Consider the following 16,690-nt stretch of genomic DNA (forward strand, 5'->3'; position numbering starts at 1 on the left):
CCGGGTTAACCGCAGTTAACCACTTTAACTACATTATCGATATAACAACAAAAATATACCAGTTAATGCGGTTAACGCGGTTAACCGCTTTTTTAGCAGACGCATTTTGAGGAAAAACTAGGAAAACTGTTAAAGCGGCGTGCTCGTTAAATTATTGTTGAGTAATTGAGGAGTGTTTTTATAACAAATGTGCTAAATAACACACAGAACAGGTATTTTAATCACATTCTATTGTAGTATGAGTGTTTTAATTTAATGAGATTTTAAGGCCTTTTATGATGTGAAAACTTATGTATGTATTGCTGAATGACAGTCCTGAATACGAAAGACTTTTCTCTATAATATTCAAGGAATCCACGGTTCAAACAGTAAGATAAACAAACTGTTGGTGATCTTTCGTCTTGCTTGTAATTTAATAATTATACTTTTCATTGTTTTCACAGGTTAAATTTCTATGATTCAAATGGCTTCAGAGAGCGAGGCTATGGATGGTGGTATTCATTTTGAGACTGAAGAAGTAGACCACCAACACAACTCAAATAAGGAAAACAACTCTGAAAATGAAACCACACAAGATCAGGTTACGGTCACTGACAACTCTTGTGCCAAACAAAAAGAAGAAAGGAAGTCTCGAAAGAGAGCAAAAAAGGCTGAAGTATGGAACCACTTCCACGAACAGGAAGGATGGATCATATGGAACTACAACAAAGAACACAAACTTGCATCTTCATCAGGCACGTCGAAGACCTGAAACAAGCTCAATTTTACTGTCTCACTACTGATATGTGGGTCGATAATTATCGGCGACTCTACTATGTTGGGCTTACTGTACATTTCATTGATGCAAACTGGAAGCAATGCAGCTTTGTTTTGGCGGCCAAGCAGTTTTCTGAAAGACACACCGCGATGAATATTGCTGCTGAACTAAGAAGACTATCTACAGAATGGGGGATTCCTTTGGACAAGTCAGCTTGGGTGTCTGACAATGGTGCAAACATTCTGGCCGCGCTGAACCTAATGGAGGTTGTCCATTTCACTTGTTTCGGACACAACATCAACTTGTGCCTCATGGCGGATGGAATAGAGAAGGTGAAAAGTTTCGACGGATTAATCAAGAAAAGTAAGAAGGGGATACAACACTTCAAGTATCGGAAATGTGATGTTGAAAAGAAGCAGAAGGAAATTCTGGCTCGAGAGAAGAAAGCGTGGGCCATCCTGTCGGAGCAACGAGCTTTGCTTGGCGAAGAAGGCAATGACAATGACGAACCGGAGCGAGATTCGTCCGGGATTTTGGTGGAGGATTACGACTACTACGAATTGGTGGACGATCAAGTGAACCTTTCAAAGACGGGTATGTAATAAATATCATTTTTTCATTGCTAGTTTCAAGACTGAAACCTAGTTATTTAAATTTTAATTCCAGGTGAGCCTCGCAAGGCTAATTCGTTGAAGCTGCCCTGCCCCACTCGATGGAATTCTTTCTACATTATGCTGCAATCCGTGAAAGAGAATTTTGTCGTTCTTGATGAACTCTTGATGGGAACCGACTTTCAAGATCTTATGTTTACGAAGAGAGAGAAGCAAGGCATTCTTCAGATTCTCGAATTTCTCGAACCATTCAAAGCCGCTACCGACGCATTGCAAGGTGAACATTACCCAACGCTATCGCTAGTAATCCCAGCTGTTGTCAAATTGATTCAAGTAGAAGAACTGAAGTCGAAAGTTTCCTCTGCCCTTCATCGACGGTTCCCTCAAAATCTGATTTTCAAACTGGCATCTGCTTTGGATTACCGTTTGAAGGGAGATCCATCCGTTATTGGCACCCTTCCAGAATTTATGGAGGCAATTGATCACTTCAATGCTGTTTTCAAATTACAACAAGATGGATCCTCCAGAAAGAAGAAGCAGAGAGATTGGATCTCCTGACTTGGTCGAAAGAACACGAATCAGCATTCCCGAGGCTTAGTCAAATTGCCAAAATTGTGCTATCCTTCGTGGCCACCTCGGCACCGTCAGAAAGAGTTTTCAGTTTCGCCGGAAACAAGGTTTCGGCACAACGTTCACAACTTGCACCCGAATTAGTCAATATGATGACCTTTGTCCAAGGCAACTTCCGCTACAATCACCGAATCAAGTCCAGCGCGAAATGATGGTAAGATACTTTAAACGTTGTAAATAATAATAATTGGATAACTGTAACTGACCAACAACTTCATAAACCTTAGGATGGCCTACTTGCAGACCACCACGGCTCTTCACATCGTTTCATTGAGTACCATTCCGGATTTCTCCACTGCAATTTATTGCCGATTGAATAATAATTGAACTGATCTCTTTTATAACGTCCCCTTTTTATGCAAATGATCAAGTCAAGATAACCAAGTGATAATTCTCTTGTCCCCACTAAGTCCTCATGTTACATTAATTAATATGCCAATTTCTCCTTAAAGTGCCTAACAATTCTCGTTTTGCATTTTATGTTTGCATACTGATGGAAAACAGTTTTTCTTTTGGTTTCTTTCATGATATAAATTCAGAATGAATAAATCTAAACAAGAATTCGGGGTTAAAAATGCGTTATTATTTTTAAATTACAAGCATTTCATTTAGTTATCCGTGCGCATATACCTTTAACCGGTTAACTGCATACATAGCGGTTAAAGCAGTTAACTTGGTTAACTACGATCATTTTTGAGGTTAACCAGTTAAGACTTTCTCGGTCATTTTGTCGGTTAAAGATAACCAGTTAACCAAACTGCACACCTCTGTTATTAACTTATAATTTTCAAAATGGCAAATATTTTTTCACTGATCTCAAAATATAACTGGATAGCGTATTCAATTATCTTTTTCAAAATAATTTGAAGCCAAAATTGGCCTCTCAAGATGGCGGCGATCGGAGCTCTTAGCGGTGACCGATGTACATTTTCTAAGGCTTTTTACAGAAATATTAAAAAAAATAATTAAACAGAGTTTTGAAAGAGAAACTAGACTATGAAATAAAGTTTTAAAAATGTTAAAGATATGAAATGGTTTCTAAAAAAATTAGACCATTAAAGAAATTATTTAAATATTAAGGTACAAAATATTCGATATACTTTTTAAGTGCAATTTACGATTTAATAATATTTACGCATAATTTATGTACCTTTTAGTTCTTAGTTACCCAATGCAGTGTGCTAGAAGGTTTATAACATAACTGTATGGTAAGCGGCAGTGGTGTCTACTTACAATTTAGACAAATTTTATATTTTCAATTTTTGTGGCAAGATACCAGATATGTACATGCTGCATGAACTATTAGCTGAGTGCAGTGAGTACACACAACTTAGGGGTTCACACAACTTAGGAGTACACACAACTTAGGTTCCTTCTAGGATTATTTAATACATAAATGTAGTTAATGGATATAGTATTTAATAAGAATATAAAATACAAAATATTATATTTTAATATATATTATTTTACTTATATATTATTCTTTGTAATATTCCAGCTCTCAATGATTGAGTCAATTGTTTTTGACTTGAATTATTAAGGGAACTTTTTGATAACATATATTTTGTATGTTATCAAACATTATCAACATTATGTATCTTATCAAAAAATGTATGATACATAAATTTACAATAAACTACCTGCACTAAATGTCGGAATGCATTAGTACTTTCTTATCATTTCAAAGAAACTAGTTTTTTAAAACTCAAAGACTAAATTAAACCAACCAAAAGTGTTGTTATCATATGCGAAGAAAGAGAAAGATGTTTCCAAAGGTTGCTTACCTCACCCAGCAAGCATATCAACGTTGAAAAAACGTTGAAAAAATGTTGAAATTTATGGTTGAAAAGCCGTTAATTTTTGGTTAAAATGGAAACGCAAATCTACGTTGAAACCAAACGTTAGTTAAACGTTGAAAACAAACCACAGATCAACGTTATATTAACATTGATTTAGCGTTGGTTCAACGAACATTTCTTATATGTACAATAATGTTATTGTGAGTAGAATATTCTACTCACAATAACAATATTGCATAGATAAGAAATGCGGGGGATAAGAATCATTGTATGTGCTATTTTTTCAAAATTTATCCAAGTCTTTACTTATGCAAGCTTAATTGTGACCATTAACAAATCCTATCAAATTTCAATACAATATAAAGACTGCAATAGTTGATTTTATATATCTTATTATAGTTTCACAAGTGATCTGCCCATTCGTCATTTTGCAAATGCAGATAACTAAACTGTAAATGAAAGCAAATAAAACCACAAGATAATTTAAACATTTTTAAAACAAAAAATTATACAAAATAAAAATTATTTGGAAAACGATCTTGATAAAATCATTCTTGATCATAAATATCAACATCTTCTGTATCACCTTCTGCCATCACACTCTCCTTTTGATTCGATGCTCGCTTTCCACCATCCAAACGATATGGTGCAAACTTCAAACAATCTGCAATATACCATCGTACATCGTGTTTTTTTATCTTAAAACATCGGGTAACTGCATCTAAATGAAAACAACTTTTATAAAAATGGCAGACCTCTAGTAAAAAAAAAAATTCAAAACATGAAAATGTTTTGAATGTTTCTTATATAAAATTTAGAATAGCTCACGCTGCCTTATTTTTCATACTCAGTTCATATAATTAGTTTAAAACAATTAAAACCTTACAAATGATTTAAACTCTTTAGGGTTTGTTAACCCTGCATCAAAGTTAATTAAATCTGGAAGCTCAGTAAATGGTTGGGGAAGATGATAAACATCATCTTTATTTTCTTTAAAAGTATGAACTAATCTAAACAGATCGTCAAGCCTTGTATTGATCTGTTCCAACTTTTAAATTACCATCAATTGAAATGCTAAATATGAAAAGAATAAATTGATTTTTGTGTCAAAAATCTTTATCAAACTAATGTTCCAGCCTGCATATCAAAGCATCAGACTTTTTCAAGTTATCAGCAATCTAGAATGACACAACAGTGTCATTCTAGATTGCTGATAACAAATAACAATACAATAAAACAACAAAAAAACTGGCAAAAAAAGGTAAGCTCTGAAACTATATCACCTTTATCATCATTGTTGTTTAAAAAGACTTCATCATGTACACTTGCAGAGTCTTTCCTTAGTGGCAAAATCAATGGGATCACTGATTTTGCCACTAAGGAAATCACTTTTTTGGCATGCTAACACATGAACTGCCTGAAAATGATTTAAGTGGTAAACAACCTAATATAATTTTAGCAAAAATTGATGCTATTACAAAAAATAAACTCACAAGGACAAACCTTATAATTTTCATAATATTTTTTTTAACATTACATTTTCTTTATACTAATGTTGATTTTAATTATAGAGTATATATTTACCTTTCTTTTCTTTTTAAGAGACATCTCTCCTGCACTACTTTCACTTTCATCTTTGTCATTCAAGAACTTTTTAACATCTAAACAATAAAAAATCAACCAAATCCTAACAAGAACTAACAATCAATTTTACCAAAAGGACAACTGACTTGTTTACAATACATCTTTAAATATTTAATAAACATTAAAAAAAAATTAATATATTTTTTTAAAATTCATAAAAAGCTACAATAAAAAAAATAATGGTGCAAGCACAAAATTATGCAAGTGCTCACCTAAAGTAGATTTCTTTGTTCGCTCAATTTTCTTATTAGGAGGAACAGGAAGTGGGAATGTGATTTGTTTCTTATCAGAAGAACTTCGTTTGCACACTTATAAAATTTTACAAAACAAACATTACAGTTTTTTACAAGTCTTTAAAAACAAAGGAGAATTTATCTTGCCATTTTTCACCTAGTTGTTTTAATTTTTAATTTTAAAATATAGCTTTGTAGAGCTTTAAAAAATAGGAAAACTTAACCAACAATTCAAAAGTTATGAAAAATCAAAGTTTGTGGCCAGTTTGTAAGTAATTTTTTTGTTTGTCTTTACAATTAAAAACAATCAAAAAAATACTAAAAATCAACAGGTCTCATGTCTAGTTATGCAATCTAAATCCTCCTTACATTTGTAACTTTAGGAACCCTTTAAAAAGATATTTACTGAAATGTAAAAAGGTTTACCTGATATAGGAGGCTTATTACATTTTTTACTTATTACATCCATTACTCCACTGGTCTCTCCAGCAGTAACATTGTCACCATACTCATCACATACACTTTTATCATTATCTAAAGATTTCAATAAAGCAAATGAAAATATTAAAAATAAATAAATAAAAAAAAAGAGGACAAATAGTGTTCAATATTAGTAAATTAAAAAAATTAACAAATAAAAAGTGCTATTGTAATCATTTTTCCTTATGTTAACACAATATTTTAAAATACCTGTAATTTGGACATATTTTAGTTTAAACTTAAGCCAATCATCTGTTGGGTCATATCTTTTTATAATTGCTGATTCCACCTTTCGATTTGGCCAATAAACAAAGCCATTCTTTATCCAATTTGATGGAATTGTATATTGTGAACTGTTTCAGGTTTACTCTTCAAAAAAAAACAAAAAAAACAACAAATACTGCACATCATACTTTAGGTGTGAATATTTCATGGAAAATTAAACTCCCTTTGTTTTGAAATACTGTTCCATTTTATTAATTGGAACAGTATTTTGAAACAAAATTTTTCATTAAAAAAAAAAACAACAACTTTTTTAAAAAAGAATTGTGTAATGTAGTAGACTATATTATCGGCATAAAAATGTTCATTACATTATAGAAAAATGTATAAATTTTATGTAAAAAATGTGTTTAATCAACAACATAACTTATTTTTCATAATTCTTTATGTTAAATGCAAATCAGAACAGTATTCAGAACAGGGGGAGTATTAAATTACAGCAACAGTAATATTATAAATATAAATGAAACAATTATTAACTACTGAATTTTTAATAAAAGGTATCTATAATTCAACATTGGGATGCAGTGGTAGAATAACAGTCCCAGTTTTATATTTCAATTTTTTTAATGACTTTTCTCTGAAACCTGCTGTTTGCATGAAGAAAATAAATATCCAAGAGTTTTGAGCAACATGGATTGCTAAAAAACCCATCTAGTCTGCACAACTTGAAAACACTACACTCAATATCATTTTCATTTAAAATTTTTGTAATGCAGATCACTTTTGGTGAATGAAGGAAAAACCACTTGTCTTTGTTATTAAATGCAGTTTTTGTTTTCATAATCTTCTCATTTTTATAAGAACTGGTATTTTCAATTTCAATGATTCTTTTAGCAATCTGTGACAATGGATTTTGACGTTTACGAATATACTTTTTAAGAGTTCTAAGGTAATTCTCAAAAGTGAAACCAGAGATTTCTTGCAAGCTAGAGGAATGATTACTAATATCATCAGCGATTTGAGTTAAATTATGAATGTTATAACTCATAAAATCTTGTCCATACAAAACAGGAGCAGTGCTTACAAACCAATTTAAAAGCTGTAGTGAGTATAACACTAATTCACCATTTTTAAAAAACTTTTCATCAACCATTATGGTCACTGCTACAGATAATGCCAAGAAATGATGATAAAGTTGGTGTGAAACAATATCTTTTAATAAAACCATACCAGTATACAAAAGAAAGTTCTTAAACTCTGTGGCTTTCCATCGCTTAAACTCAGCCAGACTTTGTGGTTGCCGGACAAACTCAGATGGCATTTTGCCAGTAAGTTGTAGAAGATACTCTGATATGGCCGCCTTTTGAGTAGGTGCAAGTCTAGATATATTTGGACCTTTGCACAAATATGTCAAGATTCTTTTAACTACACAAAGATATACTAAATGCATTATGTCTAAAACAAATCCTGAACAACAAGGAAAATTTATCCTTGATAAACTGCATAAACTGTTTTGATGCTCTTTGTAATTACATAAATTAAACTCAATATCAGTTTTTAAAGGATAATCTAGTCCTTCAAATATAACACGCCCATTGATATATTGCCCACGTATTTCACAACGCTCACATGCATTATAACCATTATGACTAATAATAGATTTTAAAAATTGTCTTGCTGGAGCATCATAACAGAAATATTTCACAGAAAGAGGATAATTCTTCCCTGCATGCTTCATGCCATTCAAACATAAAGAGGTTAATTTTTCTAAAAAATCTTCTAATAACTCTTCCACAGATGAGGGTTTAGCATTTCAACAAAATATTGCAACACTAGATGGTGACAATTTTGAAAACCTACATAATATTGGCCATATTTGAACAGAAGAACTTTTAAATAACGGAAGACCATCAATATTAACAACCAATTCAATTTTATCAATGTTGGGTATCTTAATTAAATTTCTAAGAATGCATTACTGTAATCCAAAATAAATATACTCCCCACCACACTTAAGCTTTACTTCAATACTTTTAGGTGTATTTAACAACATTCTTACATCATTTGGTAAATTATCATGGCCAAATGACTGCATCAACTTAAGTAATTCGTTAGTTGCTATGTTGGAAATTTGATTTTGTACAACCCATTTAGCCAACATAGATTGAAACGTATCCTCTGCACCATTGTCAGAAATTCTGGCTTCTCCCTCAATATAACTTTCATCACTGCTCTCAGATGAATCAATAATACTGTGATTAACCTTTCAACGAAAACATAATCTTGATTCACATCAACATCATCATCAACAGCAAGATTTTTCATAGGTGCAACATTGGTTTGAGAAGCTAATTTTACAATACTTTTATTAATTTTTCTCCATTGAGAAGTCCTTGAAGTCATAATTTAATATTTTTAATTTATTAAGTATCTGAAACAAAAATAAATGCCAATTAGCTAATTTTATGTATATATATATGTATGTATATATACATATATACATATATATACATATATATATATACATATATATATATATACATATATATATATATATATATATATATATATATATATATATATATATATATATATATATATATATATATATATGTATATATATATATATATATGTATACATATATGTATATATATATACAACCATGTTAGAATTACAAAGCTATGATATATATATATATATATATATATATATATATATATATATATTTATATATATGTATATATATGTATATATATATATAACCATGTTAGAATTACAAAACTATAATATATATATATATATATATATATATATATATATATATATATATATATATATATATATATATATATATGTATATGTATATGTATATGTATATGTATATGTATATGTATACATATATATGTATATGTATACATGTTAGAATTACAAAACTATGATATATATATATATATATATATATATATATATATATATATATATATATATATATATATATATATATATATATACATACATAGGTTAAATCTTATTTTATGTACGTAAACTAAAATACAAACTAAAAAGCTCAACTTTACGTATTTAATATAAAAATACTACTCAACCTATATATGAAAATTTAATATAAAAATACTACTCAACCTATATACCAAAATTAAATTTAAACATTTTGGGAGAACTTTAATTGTTTAATTTTAATTTTGTTTTGATTTAGAACGTAAGTTATTTGAAAATTCCGTCTAAACCCTACCTAAACATTAATTTTAAATGCAATTTAAACTCCATCTAAATGTTTGTTTTAAAAGCTGTACGAATGTTGTAAATGAAACGCTCGTTTTATATTACTTTTCAGTATTTAGTATGAGTATAACGCTCATACTAAATACTGAAAAGTAATAAGAAAACATCTGATTATACATTTATGCATTTAAAATTGTAATAGGACATATCCAAATAACTTATTTTACAGGTTATATAAAACTTAACTAGCTAAACTTATGTAAAACATTGTGAAAATAAATTGTAATAAAAACAACTCAATAAAACAATTCTACTAAGTACTTAAAAGTAATCTAAAACGATCTTTGTCTAAATTTAGACAACGTTTAACTTTTCTTAATTTTGACGTCAAAAAAAGTTAAGCGTTGTCTAAATAGTTATAAAGGAATTTAACATCAAAAAATTTTGTATACAAAAAATCAACAGTGGTATAAGAGGAGCCGTGGATAGAGCACTAATAAAATTGTTTAAATTGCTTCACTACTTTTATATTCTTTTAATCTTTTTAGAAATACTTAAAAAATTTAATCAGATAGTGCTATGCTCTTTGAAAGCCCTATTCAACATATCATAGGCTTATATCATACCCTTTAAAAACTCTTTTCATAGTTTTAATGGTGTTTAAGATTTGAAGTCATTAAAAAATAGAATTATAACCTGAATTTGGTTTTAGTTAAACAAAAAAGTTAATACTTTACCAACAACAAGTTGACATAAAGCAGTGTCTCTAAATGGAAGCCTTTTAAGTGTGCCTTTCCATCCATACTTAAATGCGACATAACAAAATAAGAAAGAAGTCATTTTAAGAGATTTTTTGAAGTATCTTTAGTAGATGTTCCCCCAATTCGTGAAAGAAAGTGAAACTACAAATAAATTATTAAAAAATGCAATTTTTAATAGATATGGAATTCTAGTTTAGAATCAAAATATAAATTCTACTTATTCAGTAAAAGCAAAACCTATTTTAGACATCAAAACAAACAGTCTTATATAAAAAATTTAATACCATAGTCAAACTTTAAATGACAGGATATTGAACTTGAAATAGAAAATATGAGCTATTTACTAACTAAAGTTGTTTTATTTGCAAGTATTCCACACTGCTCCTCTAAATTTCTATACCCATTCAAGGTCTGAATAGGTCCAGCAAAAACTTCCAGATGAACTTCACCACTTTCTAAGTGCTTTGAACTTGGTATACCCATCATTTCAACTGCTATTCTCAAATCTTTAATTTCATTTGCCAAATTTGCTAGCTGATAGAGAACTTTTCCCTGGAACTCTGTAAAATACATTAAATTATTCATATAAGAAAAAGATTTTTAAAAAAACTACTAAATTTAAAACTTAAAAAAATTAAATTAGTGTACTTTTGGTACACTAATTTAATTTTTTTAAACCTTAAGTTTTTTTTTTGAATCTATTTTAAAATGTATGTTGTAAAATATAGGCTTAAAAAAATTTATGCAATATTTAATCAAAGTCCATATTTCACAGTTATAAGATCCAGAGATAATGGTAAAAGAGAGATTATAGCTTAAGCAACTGCATTGGTCACATCAGACAAAATTAAAAAACTTTAATAACTTGATAACTTACTTGCTTGATCCATTTCATTGATTTGGGGTGCAGTTGCCATACAACTGCTGTTTGTTTGAAAGTTTCTGTTTAATTTTAGAAGTGGTTGTGGAAATACAGATGGTTTAACTACAATATAAAAAACCATTACATTACATTAAATATGCAAAAAGTATTTTAAATTAAAAATTCATTTTTAAATAACATAAATAATATATAAAAAACATATACATATATACACCAACTCGAGCTAAAAAAATAAGTATTACTTGCTTGATCCACAATATTGTCTTTTGAAATAGGCGCTCTCTGCCTCAATAATGGAATCCTGGAATTGAATTTTCTAGTTAACAGACAAATAATTGTGAAAGTACTGATGCCCTGATTATAATCAAACCCTGATTGTAATCATTCCTTTGTTTTTTCTTATTACAAATTGCTAGTTATCACTAAAATCTAATTTGTCACTCTTCTTACTTTTTCCATTAATATTAACATCAACTTCTTCATCACCTGAAAAATAAAATTAGTTATACTATAATTGTAATAAAAGTAAACAGGTAAACCAGTAATATTATTTTAAATAAAAAACAAAATGTGAGTCGTTATTTTGAAAATGTAGAATTTTTTTACAGGTGACTTTATTAAGAAAGAAATATGCATTGCTGAGAAACTAGTAATTATAAAAACAACAAAAAATTAACTTAAGTTTAATGTTATAAAGTTTTCATTCTGATAATTTAATAAAACAATTATGAAAGTATTGCTACACCTTTAAAGTGTAGCTAAGATGACCTTAGCTTTAAAAATAGCTAAGCTACGGTGACCTTAGCTTTAAAGGTCCTTTTTTAAAAAAATCTTTTTGGAAACTATAGAACTAATTTTTCATTATTGTTTCATACTTTTGATCTTATAATGTTATGCTATAATATTCTTAGGTTATAAAACGAAATTCAAAATAATAAACAAAATACATAACAATCAAAAAGAAAATTTAAAAGTATAAAAATTAGGCGCTACTCGACTTTTGCACCCCCCTTTTTATGATTGATTCTGAGAGAGAATTTTATGCTGATTAAGAATCGTATAAAAACATGGGTCTCAAAATCAATTGGAAAGTGCTCTAATTTGAAGTTGAACGTACAAAATTATACGACAAATCCCTAATGTTCGCCATCTTGAATAATGATTTTATTTTGTCTAAAAGTTATTATTTCAAAGTATTCACGACCTGGTTTTTATTTTTTTATAATGAAGACTTCGAATAATGGAACATGAGAATTAATTCGTGGTAAAATTATTATTGGTTTTTGAAGAGCTATGACATGTTGATAAATGAAGAAACAGTATAATTATTTTGAAACATTCCTTTTTGTATGACGGACATAAGGAGATTAAATTTTTAACACGTTATTAACACATTTATTTGAAAGAAATTTTTTTTATTGCAAAAAAAAAAAGTAATTGTGAATGTCTTCTAAATGTGTTGTTTTGTGCCTTAAGTCATAAGGCATTTTTAACACATTTCTTTAAAAAAAAGCAATAATCGCTTTTCGGAATCCGTTTAGAATTGATTCCTAAACGTTCAGATTGATTTAAATGTCTTTTTAACGCGATCTAAATCCATTTTAAATCAGCAAATGCCTGTAGGGGAAAAACATTTGCGTCGGTAAATTTTTTATTGCTATTAATAGCAACTAGCAAAAAGCAACCCGTAATACGGGTTATGGTCGGTCTGTTAATTTATGGTGGCTGTTTTCCACAATTTAAAGTTGCGAAACCATTACTAATACCCTTTTAGAAAAACGCCTTCAAATTTAAAAAATTAAACCATCTGTAAAATTAAAATAAAAAGCATGCGGAGGTAAAGTAATTTACCAATTATTTAACATTATTTGAGAAATTTAAAACTGACATAGGTCATATTAGTGTAAGGCAGAACCATTTTCCTCGACATTACTAAGTTCAAAACAATACGTTTTTAGTTACTGACACAAAATAATAACACTTCATCATGCTTTAAATTGACGAAAAAAGCTAAATTTTTGTTATATTTTTTATAACATGAACTTTAATTAATAAGATTAATATAAAGCAAACGTTAATTATACATGAATTATTAATTTTTTGGTATCCCCTTGATACATGTTTCTTTAAAAAAGGAAATTCTCTTTAAAACGTTAAATGCACACAACTAAATAAATTAATTAAAAATAACTGAACATTTGACTATTACTATCTATGGCACTAATCTGACCATTTTTATATATTAGTAGGAGAGAATTGCGAGTTGCCCCGGACAAAAATAGTATAAAGCTGAAACTTTGCACAGAGGAAGTAGACAGTCTCTGGATGAGCGTAAAAAAAAGCCCTGTTGATTGCGCTACGGGAACATCCCTTTTGGGGCAATTTGGGGCAAAAAGTAGGCTAATTCTGACAACACCAAAATATGACTAATTATATATCGTTGAATTGAGAATTTTATGCTGATCAGTATTTATATAAGAACTTTGACTTGAAAACAATTATTTTTTAAGTTATTTACGTTTGAAAAGTGTAAAAGTGTTAAAAGTGAATGCCGCGCAAAACTTCATTCGATTTTTTATTTTCAAAAGAAAATTTTTACTGCGAAAAACTTAATCATTTCTTTTGTTTTCATAACAAAAGTTTTCAATGAAACATTTTGTATGAGTGGATAATTAAGTTTTACTCCGAAAAAAGGTTGCGTCTTATTATATTGAAACTATTATATGGAAAAGTAAAACTTACAAGTTAAACGTTACGTGTAGTAAAAGTTTTTACATTTGAAAAAAAAAAGAATGCTGTTTGTGTATTGTGTAAGCTTGGGTTTGACAAAGAAAGTTATGTCAAAGTATATGGAAAAGGTCTCAAAACATTGGATTCGATTAAGCGAAGAACGTTTGGTGTTATAAAAGATCAGAACCTCAATATAGTATGTCGACTCGGAGGGTTTCACACAATGATGAGCTTTCTCGGAAGCATTGGAAAACTAATGGCAGGGACTGGCCTGGAAGAAGTTTTAGAACAAGTTTACTCTGAAGATACAGTAAAACATATGCTTAAAGGAAAAGCTGTTGCAAGAGCTTTAAGAGGTCACATTTTGGTCCAGAATGCATTGATGAGTCATATTATAGATATTTTAGTTGACGAATCAAAACTAGATATATCCGGACTTGAATGCACTTATAAAATTGCAATGCAAAATGGTATGAATGAGGGAGAGTTAATCAGACTTGGTAATACAGATGCTTTCAAAAATATTGAATGTGCCATATTAACCTATACGGAAAAGAAGTCATATGAATCACGCACTGCAAAACTTTGGATCTTGTACATATACTATATTAGTATCATAAAGGAATTTTTAGTTGCAGAGAGAACTTGTAACTGGTACTTGCATCTTCAAACAATCTCAAAAATGCTAAACTTATTTGCCGCATCAGGGCATTCAAACTATGCCAAGTGCTCCAGGTTATATTTGCAAGAAATGCAATACCTTTCAGAAACGAATCCATGGTTACATCAACAATTTTTAGATGGTCGTCACGCAGTGCGCCGACCTGAAAGGTATTGGGCTGGCCTATCTTCTGATCTTGTAATAGAGCAGACCCTGATGCGGTCTTTAAAATGCAATGGTGGTTTAACTAGAGGTAGAGGATTTGATGAAAATGTACGCAACCTATGGACAATGAGCATCTGTTATTCTGCAAGTGTTCATGAAGCAATGCATAAATTATCTGGATTTGACATCGGAGTTACGGAAAGCAATAAAGAAATGGGTATTAAAAGATTAGTATGTGATTATGAACATTGTGAGTTGTTTTATGACTGGTTTTCTGTAAGAAATCCATTCAATACTGTCGATAGAAATCTATATTCATTATCTACGGGTCTTGTGTCAGTCAATGGTGAAGATCTTGTCAATTGTGACGAGGCTGAGAGCATAGGTGTTCGTCTACAAACATTTCTCAACGGCCTTAAGTTCAATGAAGCAAAGTTTAAAAAGAAGAATACATTTTTTTCTTTAGATGTTTTGACCAATAGCGTAAAACTAGACAAACAAACTGATTGTTGTGTCGATCCAACACTCCTTTTTAATAGACTTGCAGCAATTGCAGAAAGAGAGGATGACGTTGAACTATATTTTGATTATGAGCTTACTCATCTCCCACAATCATTATTTAAAAATAACCTAATGCTGAAAGCAAACAAATCATCTTTGCGCAAAGTGATTCTTCCTGACGACGAAATTAAAGCAAGTACAAATGTCAGTTTGTGCAAATATGTCCTTGATGGAGGTTCCTTACTCCACAGAGTTCTTTGGAACAAAGGTATGAGGTTTGTAGAAATTGTTGAGACCTACATCAGCTATATAAGAAAAAATTATGCCACCACTTATATTATATTTGATGGTTATGATAAAAAATCTTCAATTAAATCTAATGAACACATCAGAAGAAAATGCAAAGGTTCTTCCCAAAATCTTGTTATAAGAGAAAATAATCAGGTTCCGTACTCACAAGAGCGTTTTCTATCGAATTCACACAAGTAGTATATAAATGCGGGTTCTAGCGCATTGACCCCTTTCCATACTTAAGGATGTGATCGTTTCCATCATGATGATGTCGGGTTCTGAGCCATTGATACCGTAATATATTGGGGGGTCTCGATGTTATTTCCAAGATGGCGGCGATTGTAAATATAAAAATACGTTATTTGTATATTGTTTTTTATTCTAAGCCTTTTGAATCAATTTCTTACCGTGTTTTGTAGTGTCCGATGGCTAAGGTGGTGTGATCATTTTGTTGTTAAAAATATTGAATTTAAATTAAGAAATTTCTTAGTATTTAAAAAAGATGGAAGATATTGTTGAAACTGTTCCTGAAGACTTTGAGCAATGGGATTCAGATCGAGTGGTGAATTTTTTAAATGCTCAATTCGTTCTTGTTTATCACAATGGGGATTTTGGCATTGGAAAACAAATTAACTGCATGAAACAACTCGCTCGTTGGTGTCGAATGCATCCAAAGGTAAAAGCTCACAATAGCGTCAATGTGACGTATTCAAGTAAAATGTACTGTGATGAAAAATGCAAGTGTTGATTTAAAAAACATTTTCTTCTTATTTAAAAATGTTTTTTGCGCGAACAAAGCATGCAGGTGAAGTGAAAGCGTTGTTTGATCTTTTGTTCAAAAATATGAGGATGGTGTGTTTGCGAATCAGTAAAGAAGGTATAAGTGTGAGAACAAAAACAACGATAAATTTAATGTTTGAAGTGGATCTTTTTGCAGATCAGTTTGATGAGTACGTGTTTGATTTTGAGGAAGCGTTACATGTGGGTGTTGAGAGTTATGTGAGCAAGGTGTTTAAAACGGTAAAAAATGGAAGCGAGTTGACTTTGTCGATTTTGAGTGCGGGAAGTTTTGAAATCG

At 30.0% G+C, this 16,690-nt stretch overlaps 1 protein-coding gene, 1 long non-coding RNA gene and 1 pseudogene across 3 annotated transcripts; all 3 read right to left on the bottom strand.

Annotated features, from left to right (window-relative positions):
* Positions 1 to 4,276: 4,276 nt before the first annotated feature.
* LOC149894144 (uncharacterized) lies at positions 4,277 to 5,058 on the bottom strand. Its single transcript, XR_016455629.1, has 2 exons — positions 4,684 to 5,058; positions 4,277 to 4,518 (listed from the first exon to the last, which is right to left on the bottom strand). It is a non-coding gene; the product is annotated as an uncharacterized LOC149894144 (long non-coding RNA).
* Positions 5,059 to 5,986: 928 nt separating this feature from the next.
* LOC149894145 (uncharacterized) lies at positions 5,987 to 8,809 on the bottom strand (annotated as a pseudogene). The gene is made up of 2 exons (XR_016455398.1): positions 6,365 to 8,809; positions 5,987 to 6,208 (listed from the first exon to the last, which is right to left on the bottom strand). The product of XR_016455398.1 is annotated as an uncharacterized LOC149894145 (transcript).
* Positions 8,810 to 10,116: 1,307 nt separating this feature from the next.
* On the bottom strand, positions 10,117 to 12,013 carry LOC149894146 (uncharacterized). The gene is made up of 4 exons (XM_090097607.1): positions 11,507 to 12,013; positions 11,259 to 11,366; positions 10,730 to 10,941; positions 10,117 to 10,522 (listed from the first exon to the last, which is right to left on the bottom strand). The coding sequence occupies exons 2-4, from the start codon at positions 11,296 to 11,298 to the stop codon at positions 10,457 to 10,459; spliced, it is 318 nt and encodes a 105-aa protein (XP_089953733.1). The 5' UTR covers positions 11,299 to 11,366; positions 11,507 to 12,013; the 3' UTR covers positions 10,117 to 10,456.
* Between the last annotated feature and the right edge of the window lie 4,677 nt (positions 12,014 to 16,690).

Source organism: Hydra viridissima, unplaced genomic scaffold (genome assembly GCF_058129835.1).
Source record: "Hydra viridissima isolate aposymbiotic clone 2 unplaced genomic scaffold, HvirCarnegie_v1 scaffold_1, whole genome shotgun sequence".
NCBI lineage: Eukaryota > Metazoa > Cnidaria > Hydrozoa > Anthoathecata > Hydridae > Hydra > Hydra viridissima.

Excerpts from the sequence above, each read along its gene's own strand:
- LOC149894146 (XM_090097607.1), bottom strand. The coding sequence starts at position 11,298 with ATGGCAACTGCACCCCAAATCAATGAAATGGATCAAGCAA. Across the intron at positions 10,942-11,258 it reads CAATGAAATGGATCAAGCAA|AGTTCCAGGGAAAAGTTCTC; the intron begins GTAAGTTATCAA and ends TGTATTTTACAG. Across the intron at positions 10,523-10,729 it reads TTGCAAATAAAACAACTTTA|TTTCACTTTCTTTCACGAAT; the intron begins GTTAGTAAATAG and ends ATTTATTTGTAG.